Consider the following 13,434-nt stretch of genomic DNA (forward strand, 5'->3'; position numbering starts at 1 on the left):
TCGATTAAAGATATCGAATCAGTGATGATATTGTTGGTTTTCGCAACCAGGCACACATACATTTTCGGTACTTGCATTAAGCACCTGCAGAAACTGCTGCTGGTCATGCCGGACAATAGTTTGCGCCCCAACGAGCGCCGCTCCGTTCGTTATAGTGGCGGACGGCGACAACAAAATCCCAATTGCACCCTGACGACCAGGTACAGGCTTCCGATATTGCAAGGGGATAAGCATCTGTGAGCCAGGTGGAATATCAACAGATACCTCGGACAGCGCCTGTACCTGGGCGACCGGAGCAGGTCGCCCCCAGGGCGACGGTTGAAATGTAATTTTTCGCCCACCCGGTAATTCAATGCAGTTTTGATTAATTCGAATTAGAATGGGCATCTTGGCCAGGAAGTCAGTTCCCAACAAGCAAGGAACCGCGAGGGACCTCGAAATTAACACAATTCCCGAGGCCGACACTCCCCCGATAGATATTGTAGCGTCCACCTGGCCCACAATGCCCATGCTACCCCCGTTGGCAGCGACGCAGGAATCGTAAACCGGACGCACGGCCTCAGGTGGGATGTTCAACAGATGGAAAATGACATCCGATATAATGGTCGCGGACGCCCCGGAATCCACTAGCACACGTACGTCCACCCCTTGTATAGAACCAGGTACAGTGGACGAACCAGTAGCGGCCGCGACGACCCGCCGTGCCAATTTACGCCACTGCGTTACCGAGCGACGTGGCCCAGTCGATGGCCTCCCCCCGTTATTAACAACACCCGGATCGCACGACAACGGTGATGAGTGAGGTGTCAAGCCTTGCCGGGTGTCTGGTGCGCACCGACTTGCCTGTCCTGGAGGATCCTTCCGTGGCACGTCCGCTGACGAGGCCTCCTGCTGGGGCGGACCCGGGACGCGGGCCCAGCAGTCCTTAGCGTAATGGCCTTTACGGCCGCAGCGGAAGCAGTCGATGTTGTTGCGCCGCGCCGCAGGCACCCCATCCCGACGCTCCCGTGGCGGCGGCGCAGATCGCGGCCCCGGCGTACTGCGGGCTGTTGTATCCTAAGCCTTCTTCCAAACTTGATATTTTTATATATTATCTTTTTACTTGATATATAATGAATGAAAACACCCCAAAAAGCAGCAAACTGCAAAACACCAGGTGTTGTTAAGTGATGAACTGGAGGAGGGCTGGGATGACAGAATTTGCAACCTTGCCTCAAGGAAAGATAAATCCAGGGTGAGTGGTCAAACGAAGTGGGTCAGCTCAAGGTTGTGTACACAGGGGAGGGAGCTGATTAACAACCTGCGCGTCTGAACGTGAGGGGGCCTTTGACCTGAAATTAAGAATAACACTCCCAGAGCAGAAGGTTGGATGGCCACAGTGAGACGAATAAGAGCGTTGTATATCTCAAGGATGCAGACTCAGCTGAATAGCAAGGCTGCAGGGGTCACCAGAAGTTCGCGTTCGCCTAGTTAAGACGAAAAGCTCAATTATTCTGTATTGCTATTAAAGTAACGTTAAAGTCGGAATTTAACAACAGGATAGGCTAAAGTTATCGATATTCACACCCACTCCAATTAAACCAGGCCACAAGTTACGCCTACTGAACCATCACCATCATTAAGTCAATATGAAATGTTATTTCCATACTTTAATACTTAATATACAACTCGACCCAAAGCATATGACAATCAGAACCTTCCTAAGTCAAAATTGAATCGCACCCAGACAGGAGCGAATAGTCGATATAAGGTTGAAGAGGGAAGGAAATTAAGAGCACGGCGAACTGCAAACGTAAGCAAAAAAAGCCGGGAACACACCAACCCAGCGACCCACCAGCCCAGCAACAGCGAGTCGGGCTTCGACAGGCCATAAAAGTAGAAATAATAACTCCCGGGGTCAGGGGACATCAGAAAAAGCAAGCAGACAAAAACCAGAACTGACTCCAAGGTTCAACCGCCCTCACCTACAAGGAGTGACGGAAATTAACGAGGCCTTGAGTTAACGGCGTCAGCTGGACAGCAACAACAACGGCGAGCAGAGACAGAGTGAGGCAAAGACTGCGAGGCTATGAAATGCAACTTCATGTCAGTAAAGCCGACCAACAAGTTAAGTTAAAGACATCACAATACATAATATCGTACATAACATCAATGTTAACGCTATTCACCGTCAACTATATTCCGCTTATATTACCATGCAGACACCAAGGAATACGAATTCCTAGGATCAAGAAACTTACCCCTTAACCTAAGATATCGGAAATAAATTAATAATAATAAGCCTATGCATGAAAAGACAAAAGTAAAACTTATGAAAAGCCAGGATAGCGGGATAAATCACCACCAGGTCGAAATAAAATACATAATAAAAGAGCGATGTTAAACCCAGGGTCGGAGAGAAAGGGAGATCCCGGCCGTCTTTGTATCCCCGCAGCGCGGGATGGGAGTGTGTATGTGCTCGGGGAGGCACCTCCACTTGGGTCAAGCACCACGATGGGAAACGACACACCTTAGGTTACATACAGAATCATAACTGGGAAATGGTAAGGGACAAATGTTAATTTAAAACTTTTTAACCATGTCTTTGTGTGCTGTGAGGATCGGAGGGAGTGTGCCCCTCCCTCCAGGTCGTGCAACACGGACAGAGACGCCTGTGAGACGATTTGTAACGTCTGTGTTTTGGTTCATGAAGAAGGCCAGACAAGAGATAATATTGCACCCAGACAGAGAGACGACTTCGAGGCAATTTGTAACATCTGATTGTTTGCTCATGGATTTTATGGAGGGAGTATGACAACGGAATATACCGTGGGTGATGCACACAAGGACACGGACGTACGGACACACACATGGACACACCTACCTACGGACAGATCCTGACACAGCAAAAATCGAAAGAAACCCCGCCTTGTGGGCAGGACCCAAAGGGATTTTTCGGCATAAAAGAAAGGACCCTGAGCATTGGAAACCAGTTCGACCAGTAGTGTCAACTCATCAGCCGAGTTCGACCAGTGGGTCGGCTCAGGAGTTCGACCAGCGGGTCGACTCAGGAGCGAGCTGCGACCATCGGGTCGGCTCGACTCATCTTCAGCTCGACCGAGCGGGTCGACTCAGGAGCGAGCTGCGACCAACGGGTCGGCTCGACTCTTCAGCGTCTGGGACTCAGCCGAGTTCAGCCGGCTCTCGGGGCTCGACTCAAGCGGCTCCCCATCTCCTCTGCAGGCGGGCAAGACCCGCTTGACAGCTCAACTCGGCCTGCGTGGGCCAACCTCTGCCGAGTCGGAGGTCTCTGCTGCAGCTGATAATCGCGGTTTGGCGACGAGGCGACGACCCAGCACTGCGCGCTGCGAGTGAGCTGTGGGCGCCACCTACCGACCGGGTTCCGAACTACGACAGCGTATCAACAGGCATCCAAACCAATTCACCACGGTGACAGAGGAGCGACTAATACGTATGACGCGCACCGCTCCCTCACCACACGACCACCAGGCGTCTGTTTGACATAAAGAACCGACTCCGAACATTGACTATTCAAGACCACTCTTACCACTCAAACACACTCGAACCCATAAGCCATCCGTGGCTGTGAAGAAAACACTCGAGACCGAGTGATGGCCATCCGTCGTTTATAAGAGTATTCGTAATTTTATCTTTAATATTTAGTGGGCTGTACTCTTAATCGCATAAATTCCCAACAGATCCATCAATACGAATTGATTCTTGGCACCTCCTTCCGCCAAGCCACGCTCACGTGGGGAGTGGTGGCCCACCAGATCCTTATTAGGTGATCTGGTCCCCAATTAGAAAATTTGATATAAGATAACGATCTTCGGAAAAGGAGCACCGTCGCAGGCCCTTACTCAGAGCCATTCTGTTGTCAGATAACCTGCCGATGTATCTGTTGAGATTGGTGCCTTTAAGAATAATAACTGTTTTGATTGTGTTTTTTTATCGCCGTATAATCTTTCAAGTATCTTTCAGTCATAATCGCCGCACGTACTCGCATCCTCTACAGAATATTCAACTGTCCCGTGACCCAAGGTGCTAACAACGTGATAAGGGTTGCGTATGATCAATAAGGAGGGCGGTACTGCGTGAACAATATTGAGTATAATCATTCATTAAAGTTAAGGTTTTTCTTAGCATAGTATTTGCATGTTTTAACGACTCTCTCTCTCACTAACAACCATCGCGTTATGCGGGATCCATGTGCCGTTGTCAAAGTGAAATCAGACAATCATTGATGATACTGTATTGATGCCGTGTTGACGTTCCGGGATTGAGAGTTCGCATACTATATCATAGTTGAGGTTGAATTAGTAATAAATTGATTAATACAGAAGTGGTTGTGTGATTCTTTCCTGAAGTCTATGCATAAGATCTGCTTCTGCGTTGAGATCTGAACTTGGTGACCTTAATAAACACACATACATACTCAGTAAATGTTAAAGCGATAACGGGGTGAACCGGGGACCTAAAGATAAGCGAGAATGAGACGAACCTAGACAACGATGCCGAGTTAATCTAAGTTAATCTTGCATACTTACACCACACCTGCATAACTGCATACGATTAATTGCCTTATTCCGATCGATAACCCACCCTCGTCACCGAGGCGGGGTCTGGTTATCATAACGACTTGCATTATCATAATTACACCCACTCGCATAATTACTACGATTACCTCTCGAATTGGCATAATTAAATGTGCATAATTACCTCAATTAACATATTTCCGGATAATTACACATTTGGCCAAATTTCATTTGATTATTATTATTTTCACTGAATATTCATAACCCACATATACAACATAATAATTTCACCCACGCACGCATACAACACATCAAAATTTTGATACCCAACATATACAACAGGGCCGACCACTGAGCAGAGGCGGCTGTCAGCTCCTGCGGGCCCCCCCCGTCAGGAACGTACACCGCCTTCTTGGGATCCCAACCCGCGGCACCTCCTTCGACGATGGGCCCCCCCGTCCACGCCGTGACTTGCTTCCAACGGCGCAGGTTGAACTGGGCATCAAGACATTTAGCGGCCTCCCGGGATGTGAGCTTTTCATGGCCACACACCGGCATAGGAATCCCCAAATCCCGGGACAGCTCGAGCATCTTACCCAAAATGAGAGGTTCGAGCAGATCAGGCTCCGTCTCCGGGTATGCAGCCATGGCCAACTCCAATACTGCACCCCTGTATGCCACCGGCGACTCCTCAGGTGCTCGCTGACGTTGAACAAACCGGCGATGAGCATCATCCGGTGGCTCATATGCATCTGCCATCTCGTCGAAAACTCCTCTCAATGTTTTCTTCTTCTCGGCCTTTAAAGAGCAGAAGAATCTCACAGACTCGTCATCGAGAAGAGTCGGTAAAACCTCCAATGCCTCAGCGTCCGTCCATCTTGCTGAGCGTACCGCCGCCAGAAATCTGCAGGCGAAAGCACTCCAATCGCCCCCGATGGAGAATTCTTTGACGGTCGTGAGATGACGACTGCGACTCCTTGTTGCACCGTCCACAGCTGATGAGTCACCAGGCGGCATATTCAAAATGGCGTCGCATCGCAACGTGTTCAAGATGGCGGCCTCTCGCCACGGAGAGCGCAAGATGGCGGCTTCCCGCCATTCTTCTCCTGCCACGCCCAAGATGGCGTCTTCTTGCCGCGTGGCCAATGGCGCCGACAGCGGAGGCAAGGCATCGGACCTGCATCGGCTCTCCCCAACGCAGTCCTCGGCGTGACGAGCTCGCACAATTGTGCAAGCACGATTTTCAGTGTCTCCAGCTGCGCCGCCATCTGCGTCCATCGCCAATCCGCGTCCTCTGGTGCAGACGGGTCCACCGACGCGGCGACATCTTGGACTCCCGGACCCGCACGGATCTCCTCCTCCATCGCAGGCAGGTCGACCGCCCAAGGAAGGTCGTCGTCGGATGATGTAGCAGATGATGGCGCAGGAATATTCTTTCTTCCGAGCTGTTTTGACATGCCGTTTCACTTCTGACACCAGTGTAATAAAGGACTCGATCCTGGGTTCGTCTCTGTTGTCCTTTATTCGGGTTCTTACACTTTTCTCACACGGCCCTCGCTCAGAGCTCTCCCCTTGGCAGCTCCATAGCTGCCCTCGCTCCCGTATCCTCCACACCTCTGCAGCTCCGCTGCAGATCCCCTGTGCAGTCCTCCGGCTGCCCTCACTGCAGCTCCACCGCTGCCCTCACTGCAGCTCCACCGCTGCCCGTCCTTCCTCCGTGCTTGGTCACCGCTGGCCGACGGTGCCAAGTCTTATTCTCCGTGTGTGTGGCGATCTCGCCACTCCTCGACCTCCGCCCTGCGTGGCCTCACTCTAACTCTATCTCCCACACTCCCCGTTCTCTTCCGGTATCTCTCCCTTAAGACCTCACCCCTCTCTCACACGTGACCTAACTCCTCCCCCCCATGACGTCATATCCGCGAAGCCGTTTACACCCGCATTACAATAGGAATACAGATCTCACACTCTCGCCCCTCAGGCATCACACTGGGATTGGCGTTGTTTCTGCACTTTGAGCAGCGGAGCTGGCAGAGCTGTGGGGAGCATCACCACCTCTCCATGTTCCACATTCAGGAAGATTTTTGAAACCTTCGAGGTCAGACTGGGAACCCCATGCCAATTCACGCACCAGATGTGCATTGACCAACCCACATCACCAGCATTAGTGCAATAAGAAGCATGTGTACATTAGACACTTGGCACAATTTTCCTGGGGGGACTCATTTACACTGCCACAATGCTTTGTTACCAAGTTTGGTTTTCCAAAAGTCACACCACGTCGAGCTCATCGCCTCTAAACTATTGTTTCTTTTACCAGGGAAAATCCAGAGCTATACGGATATTTTACTGGTAAGAACTTCCTGGTTCCACCAGCCCACAGGGGATTATTGTGTCCGTCGTGCATCCAAAAATGGGAGGGGTGGGGAGGGGCTGGTCAATACTCAACCCAATTAGTCTCTATGGTCAAGGACATGGTACTATCTCCCGATGATATCCTCGTCAGTTTTGATGTAGTATCTCTGTTTACCAAAGTCCCAGTACCTGGCACCCTAACAATAATTGAGGACTTGGTCCAACATGGATTGAATTCAGATGTACCTGCGCTGGTTAGGCATTGCCTCGCCAACACTTATTTTACCTGGAATGGCACCTTCTACAAACAAAATTAGGGTACCCATATGGGCTCCCCCTTGTCACCAGTAATAGCCAACATGTTCATGGAAAAGTTTGAATCAGACGACATCCAGACATCCACCCTGCGCCCTTCCCTGTGGAAGAGGTATGTGGATGACACTTTCGTCATTTGGCCACATGGCCTCCCAGCATTGAACCACTTCTTGGACCACATCAATTCCAGACACCCATCCATCAGATTCACCATGGAAGTGGAGAAAGATAGTAAACTACCATTCTTAGATATTCTGTTTGAGGAGACCTGACGGATCCTTGGGACATTATGTCTACAGGAAAGCCACCCACACAGATTCCTACTTGAAACCGGATTCCCACCACCACCCATCTCAAAATAATTCTCTCATCAAAACGCTATACCACAGAGCTCATGGCATTTCTGACCAACACCACCTGGCCGGTGAATTAAGACATGTACATCGGGCCCTCAGGATGAACGGATACTCTGACTGCACCATCCGCCAAGCTGTTTCTACCATCATACAGAAACAGCCACATGAAACTCTGATCAAAACGATCACGTTGCCATACATAGCAGGCATGACCAAAACCATCTCCAAAATTCTAAACAAACATAAGATCCAAATCCGATTCAGTACAGCACATAAAATCCGTGAATTAATTCCATCTGTGAAAGATGTCATTCCTGACTTACAATACCCTGGAGTTTATAAACCGAGTTGTAGTGATTTCTACACTGGAGAAACGAAACGTCACATCTCTGATCGTGTCCGCGAGCACAAGTCAGATCTGAAACACGGCAAACCTGATTCTTCTGCCGTTGCCGATCATTGCTACAACACTGTGGGCTCTCATGAAACTGCCTTTTCCGAGACCAAGGTGCTCTGCAAACCTCCTGGCTACCATCAAAGGGTTGTACACGAAGCCATCCAAATATACAAACAGACATAATTTCAACCGTGATGATGGGTACAAACTTAGTAATCATTGGAAAGATGTTATCAACCACGCAAAAAAGATTTAACTACACATTTGGACCATCTTATTTGACAGGCACTATTATTCAGTTACCGTATAGTTTCTTTTTTCTTTTTTCACACTGGTTTTCCTCCTTTTAATTTTACCACACATATTTGGCAAATCTAGACTTAATCCCAGCAACGTAACAAAGTGCTGTTTCATCTACATAACAAAGGCTCAGTCCCATTCACAGCAGCCGCACCTTTACATCAGCCGCACCTTAACTCTCAGAACCTCCCAGTTCAACCATTCTACACAACAAAGACTCATTCCTGGCAGCGATTTCAGCCACACCACTTCTACATAACAAAAGGCGCAGTCCCATTTACACGCACCTTTACATCAGTCGCACCTAGTTTACACAAAGGCTCATTCCTAACAGCGTGTTTCAGCCGCACCGAACCTCACAAAAATAATATTCAGGGCCTACCTTTGCTCCACCCACCCTCAACCAGTATATATACAAGGACTGTTTTCTTGGAATTTCTCTTACTTGATACAGCTATCATGCTGTGATGGTTCCACCTTAAGACGGAAGCTTGTGTTGCCTCCGAAACGTCGCGATTTTTATTTTTAATTTTCTTAATTTTAGTACCTACGTGACTTTACCAAAAAACCCAAGAATATGAGCCCTTATAAAACTCAACGTTTAACCTACTCACGCCGGAATACTCCACAACGCTGTTGACCCTGGCCATTGACCGAGCAACCCAACGTTCCAACCAGCTCCCTCCGCAGGAATGTGTTTCAGAAGGGACCTGGCCACATGCAAACGCAGTGGCATGCGGAAATTTACATTGGCCAAATACTCAAAGGGGCATATTTCTCAATACCGATACATTTCTTGAATTTTCACATTCGCATCGGACTTTGGACTAGGTTACCAGAAAATTAGATGGTCATCACTATCCGCCCACGCCTTTGCGGTAATGACCTTAATTTTAGACATCCAAAGCAAACGCGCAGCCAAAGACAACCAGGAAGTACTGCAAGGCCTCCAATTGCTGCAGAGGCCTCCATTGGCGATTGATCCGGAGGCAAGGTTTGAAGGGATTCAAACTGGAAAGGCAGCAAGCAAAGGTTAAGCTTTGAGGTGACGGTTGCACACCGCTGAGACCATCGACGTGAGAGAAGGAGCTCCAAAGAGCTAAGGTGAGAGCAAAAACATTACGGAAAAAGAGTCAAGCAAGTGGGGCCTAGCGTTGCTATGTAATAAAGACAAGGCTCCAAGTTTGTCCACATTTTCACTTCCACCAATAAGAACTTTGAGAAACGCCGATTTAAGTCCAATTCCCCCCCCACCCCCCCAAATACATTCCTTCGGAGTGGGCAGGTAGGAACTTGGTTGAACAACGCATTCGTGCGCGACAAATAATCCCTGGTGGGCAGTGTGGAAGCTGTTGTTCCTACCTGTATAAGGGTAGTGTATCATGTATAGTGTAGTGTGTAGGTTACACGTTCAGTTTTATAAGGGCAACACGGGGTGACTAGCCCCACCCCACACACGCTCCCCACCCCTCCCACACGCCCCACCCCCAACTGAATGACCAAGGCTGAGAATGTTGAAAGGAACACGAGGCAAAAATATCCGCTTTTTTCTTTTTAAGGCTTCCATTTTCTGAACGAGCCATCCTCCCCAAGTTCCATTCTGTGAATAAAACATCGCCCGTCTCCTCATTGGCCCGAGTCGCGGCGGTGCCCCCCCCCCACCACGAACCCCCCCCCCCCTCTACCAACCCACCGCTCACATTGGGGCGGGACCATGCACGACAAATAATCCCTGGTGTGAAGAGTGGAACTGTTGTGCCTACCTGTATCAATGGATTCTTCAACTGCATATTATCGATGTAGTTCAAGCTCAAGTTTCCAGAGTCAAATGCCTTCTCATAGTTCACAAGGGCTTGGGACAAGGTTAGTTTAGAGTTATGCATTACTCCAGGAAGTCAATTTCTAGTCTCAACGGCCACACTGCAAGAAATATTCAATCCCACCGATCAGGTGAGGGTGGCCGCAGGAACACAACGATTTTCTTTCCAAGATCTGCCAATACATTTGAGGGTGAAGGGAGCATCACCCCTGTTTCTACATAACTATATTTTGGGATGTTACCCATTCTTTAGGGGGCTATTAACTGGGTGTCAAGTGCTACCATCATATCCGTTTTTAAACAGTACAAAGCCCAATCCTCCTGAAATCGGAGGTCAGTGGGGCACTCGTTGCCCTTTTGGGCAAAGCCAAATAAGGAGGGGCTCTCCCATCAAGACCACCACCATTGCCCAAAACCAAACCTGCATCATGAGAAGGGAAATGCACCAGACATTGCTTGCCGGTTCAACTTGAACACACGATTCACCAAGCCCAGGACCAGTGTGCCAGCAATTGTATTAGTCATCTCATTTTATATACATTTGAAAGATTTATTTGGGCTTATCAGCAGAAATGGGCTGGCCACAGGGCCCCTTGGTGAGGAACACACGCTCCTGGAACGGGGCATGGCCGGCCACGAGGATCCGTGTCCACGTGGCCATGAAAGCTTGGAAGTCCACGCTGGCGCCTTGGTTCTCGTGAAGATCCCCCATGATCTTGCGCACTTCATCTGGGTCACACGCACCCTGCATTCGTGATACAGGAACACTTTCTGCTACAGCCAATGCACCAATCACTCTGCGGAGTGTTGCAGAAATAGGAATCAACATGCTATGGTGGCCATTACGAGCCCAGTCTCAATCAACCTCCAACAGTGACGAAGCACGCTCACTCGTTCTTGCAAAACCCAGTGCCACAGCACATGGCACCGCCTCAAGCCGCAGCGGCTCCTAGTGCACGCGGAGACACGTCATGGCACCACATTGCTCGAGAAACGTTTGCAGTGCTGCTGCCGCGCAGAAGCCACAGGAAACCCACCGCCAGGTAGGGCCGCATGTGCTTCACGAGCAGATTCTGCAGCGCGTGCTTCCTCATGGAGACGTTCCCCGCGCCTCCTTCACAGTTGGCGCAGAACTCGCGCACAAAGATGTCCATCACAGCGCTCAGATCCTCCATGGCAGCAGCAGACGAAGGCATCACCAGATTCCTTCAGCCAACACACGTGTACATTACATACCAAGATAAAGCACGCCCATAGCCTTTTTGGGTGCCCAGACGTATAGGACAGCTCGACTTGCAACACCGCCCCCCCCCGCATAAGACTTTTCTTATAATAATTAAGACCCTCGGTAACAACCAAACTACCGACGAGTCCGAGCAGGTCGTGTGCAGACGCAGCGCCATTAGGCGACGCGTTCATGTTACGCAGACGTCGCCAGATGACAGCGCTATGCTCTTCTGACGCATGTACAATTTAGCCCAACTGTGCAGCTGCGGTGAGAACTGCGGCACTCAATGCTCTTCAACTTAGTAAATTTACCTTCTGCTACGTCTGAAAATTAAATGATTTCCAACTGTCAGTTTGGTTTCACACATTTGGTAAAGGTTATGTTAAAATAAATGTTTGTAAGGGTTTTCACCAAATTCACTTAAACAAATGTAATGGGTTATCCCGGAACGGAACCCCAATGTCTAACATTTTGCCAATGGGAAATTAAGTGTTCGACTTTCAACAGCTCGACCTTTCGACGTAGTCCGGGAACAAATTAGGTCGTAGTTGCGGGGGGGGGGGGTCGCCTGTAATACATAATTTACATCTGTAAGGCGCCTTCCACCGGTCTCAAGGCGCCTTCTAGGAAATAAAGGCTAAGGAAAGGCCAAGCTAAAGAGACGCGGACTTTAGAAATACCATTTTAAATTACGAGATTTAAAAGTATCCAAATTATAGAATAAACGAATGTACAAAGGTAGGGCATTCAAGCAGTGCCACAGGCACAGCAAATGGCCGCTCACACCAGGAAGGCAGCTGGGATCGCAGAACTCGCAGAAGGGTGGGGGGTTGCAGATCTTAACAACCTTGGCAAGGGGTGTAGGGATGAATCAACCTCATGAATGTGGTACCAGCAATTGCAAGGCCTTCACTAGTACAAGGCTCTTTAACAGCCGCTTCTAGACAAGAAACCAGTGTAATGAGAACCAGGGAAATATGGTCACAATGGGGCGAGGGCAAGCAACCCAACGGCTACATTCTGAACAATGTAATCTACCAAGAATCTTATTTGAAACATCTACCAGCAAGGCTTTTCAAAAATCGAGTCGCGAGAGAACAAGTGCATGGACGAGCCTCACAATGAGCAAGCATAAGTATGTTGCGCAGTCGAGCACTGTTGGCAGGTAAAATTGTTTGCAACCTTAGCACGAGCATTGAATGGAAAGGGACCGATCAAATATCACAAAGATAACAAATCATGCTTCGGGCAGACGTTCTGGCCATCAATAACTAGGCTTAAAAGTCCCAGTTTAGTTGTTGGGGAAAGCCGACTAAGCTAATTAAATCTTGTTTAAATGTAGCTCCGAAAACATTTTTCCTGCAACCTTAATTTTACAGTTGAAAAGATTTCCGATGTAGACTATGGTGTTAGCTGGAGGCAAACGTGGGCGTCATCGGTGTAGCAATGGTAGCGCAGCCCTAGAAATAAGTGCTCCAAAGTGTCATGTTAAATGCTAAACAGAACCAAGCACCGATCCTTGGAAGTACCCCAGACCGCACCACATCTGACAGGACTTAAAACCACCCAGGTGAAATACGGCTTGGGGTTTTGCAGACAAGAGCAGAACCACCACAGGCCCCCATAATATTTTCCAGTCGTTAAATTAAAACATCATTGTTAACAAGCACCTATTAATGCCAACACTACGCCCAGATGCCTTTTTATCCCAAGCAGTAATATTTAGACACACGTCCTCAAGCCACGGATGTCTCCACCGAACTCGAGACGCCGAGAGGAGACGGAACTCACCGGGATGTAGAAGAATACGAACGCCGAGCAGCAACCACTGAATCCGCCTCCCGCAGGGTTAAAATCCTCTGCTATGCTGGTGACGTCACCAATTACGCCTTCACGTGTGCTGGTGACGTCACGTATAATTGTTTGCACCTGTGCTGTTAACAATCATTTCATCGACATGTTTTATTGACGTCACATGACCCATCGAGTCTCCGCGTGTGAATCTGACCAATTCCGTGCGTCAGCTCATTCAGACGAATTCCCCTGCCTGTGCGGGGTAATGGAAACGATTACGATGATAATTGATGATGATGACGAGAAGGAGGGTGGATGAGTTTGTCTGTCTCTTTGAT

General features: G+C 49.0%; 1 protein-coding gene across 1 annotated transcript; it reads right to left on the minus strand.

The window, feature by feature from the left end:
• Positions 1 to 10,572: 10,572 nt before the first annotated feature.
• On the minus strand, positions 10,573 to 13,230 carry LOC144732696 (uncharacterized). The gene is made up of 3 exons (XM_078614268.1): positions 13,094 to 13,230; positions 11,112 to 11,280; positions 10,573 to 10,819 (listed from the first exon to the last, which is right to left on the minus strand). The coding sequence occupies exons 2-3, from the start codon at positions 11,268 to 11,270 to the stop codon at positions 10,625 to 10,627; spliced, it is 354 nt and encodes a 117-aa protein (XP_078470394.1). The 5' UTR covers positions 11,271 to 11,280; positions 13,094 to 13,230; the 3' UTR covers positions 10,573 to 10,624.
• Between the last annotated feature and the right edge of the window lie 204 nt (positions 13,231 to 13,434).

The sequence above is a fragment of the Lampetra planeri genome, chromosome 43 (assembly GCF_965212315.1).
Source record: "Lampetra planeri chromosome 43, kcLamPlan1.2.h2, whole genome shotgun sequence".
In the NCBI taxonomy this organism is placed as follows: Eukaryota; Metazoa; Chordata; class Hyperoartia; order Petromyzontiformes; family Petromyzontidae; genus Lampetra; species Lampetra planeri.

Coding starts and splice junctions, on each gene's coding strand:
- LOC144732696 (XM_078614268.1), bottom strand. CDS start 11,270: ATGCCTTCGTCTGCTGCTGCCATGGAGGATCTGAGCGCTGTGATGGAC. Junction 10,820..11,111: donor ACATGCGGCCCTACCTGGCG/GTGGGTTTCCTG, acceptor TCACGAATGCAG/GGTGCGTGTGACCCAGATGA.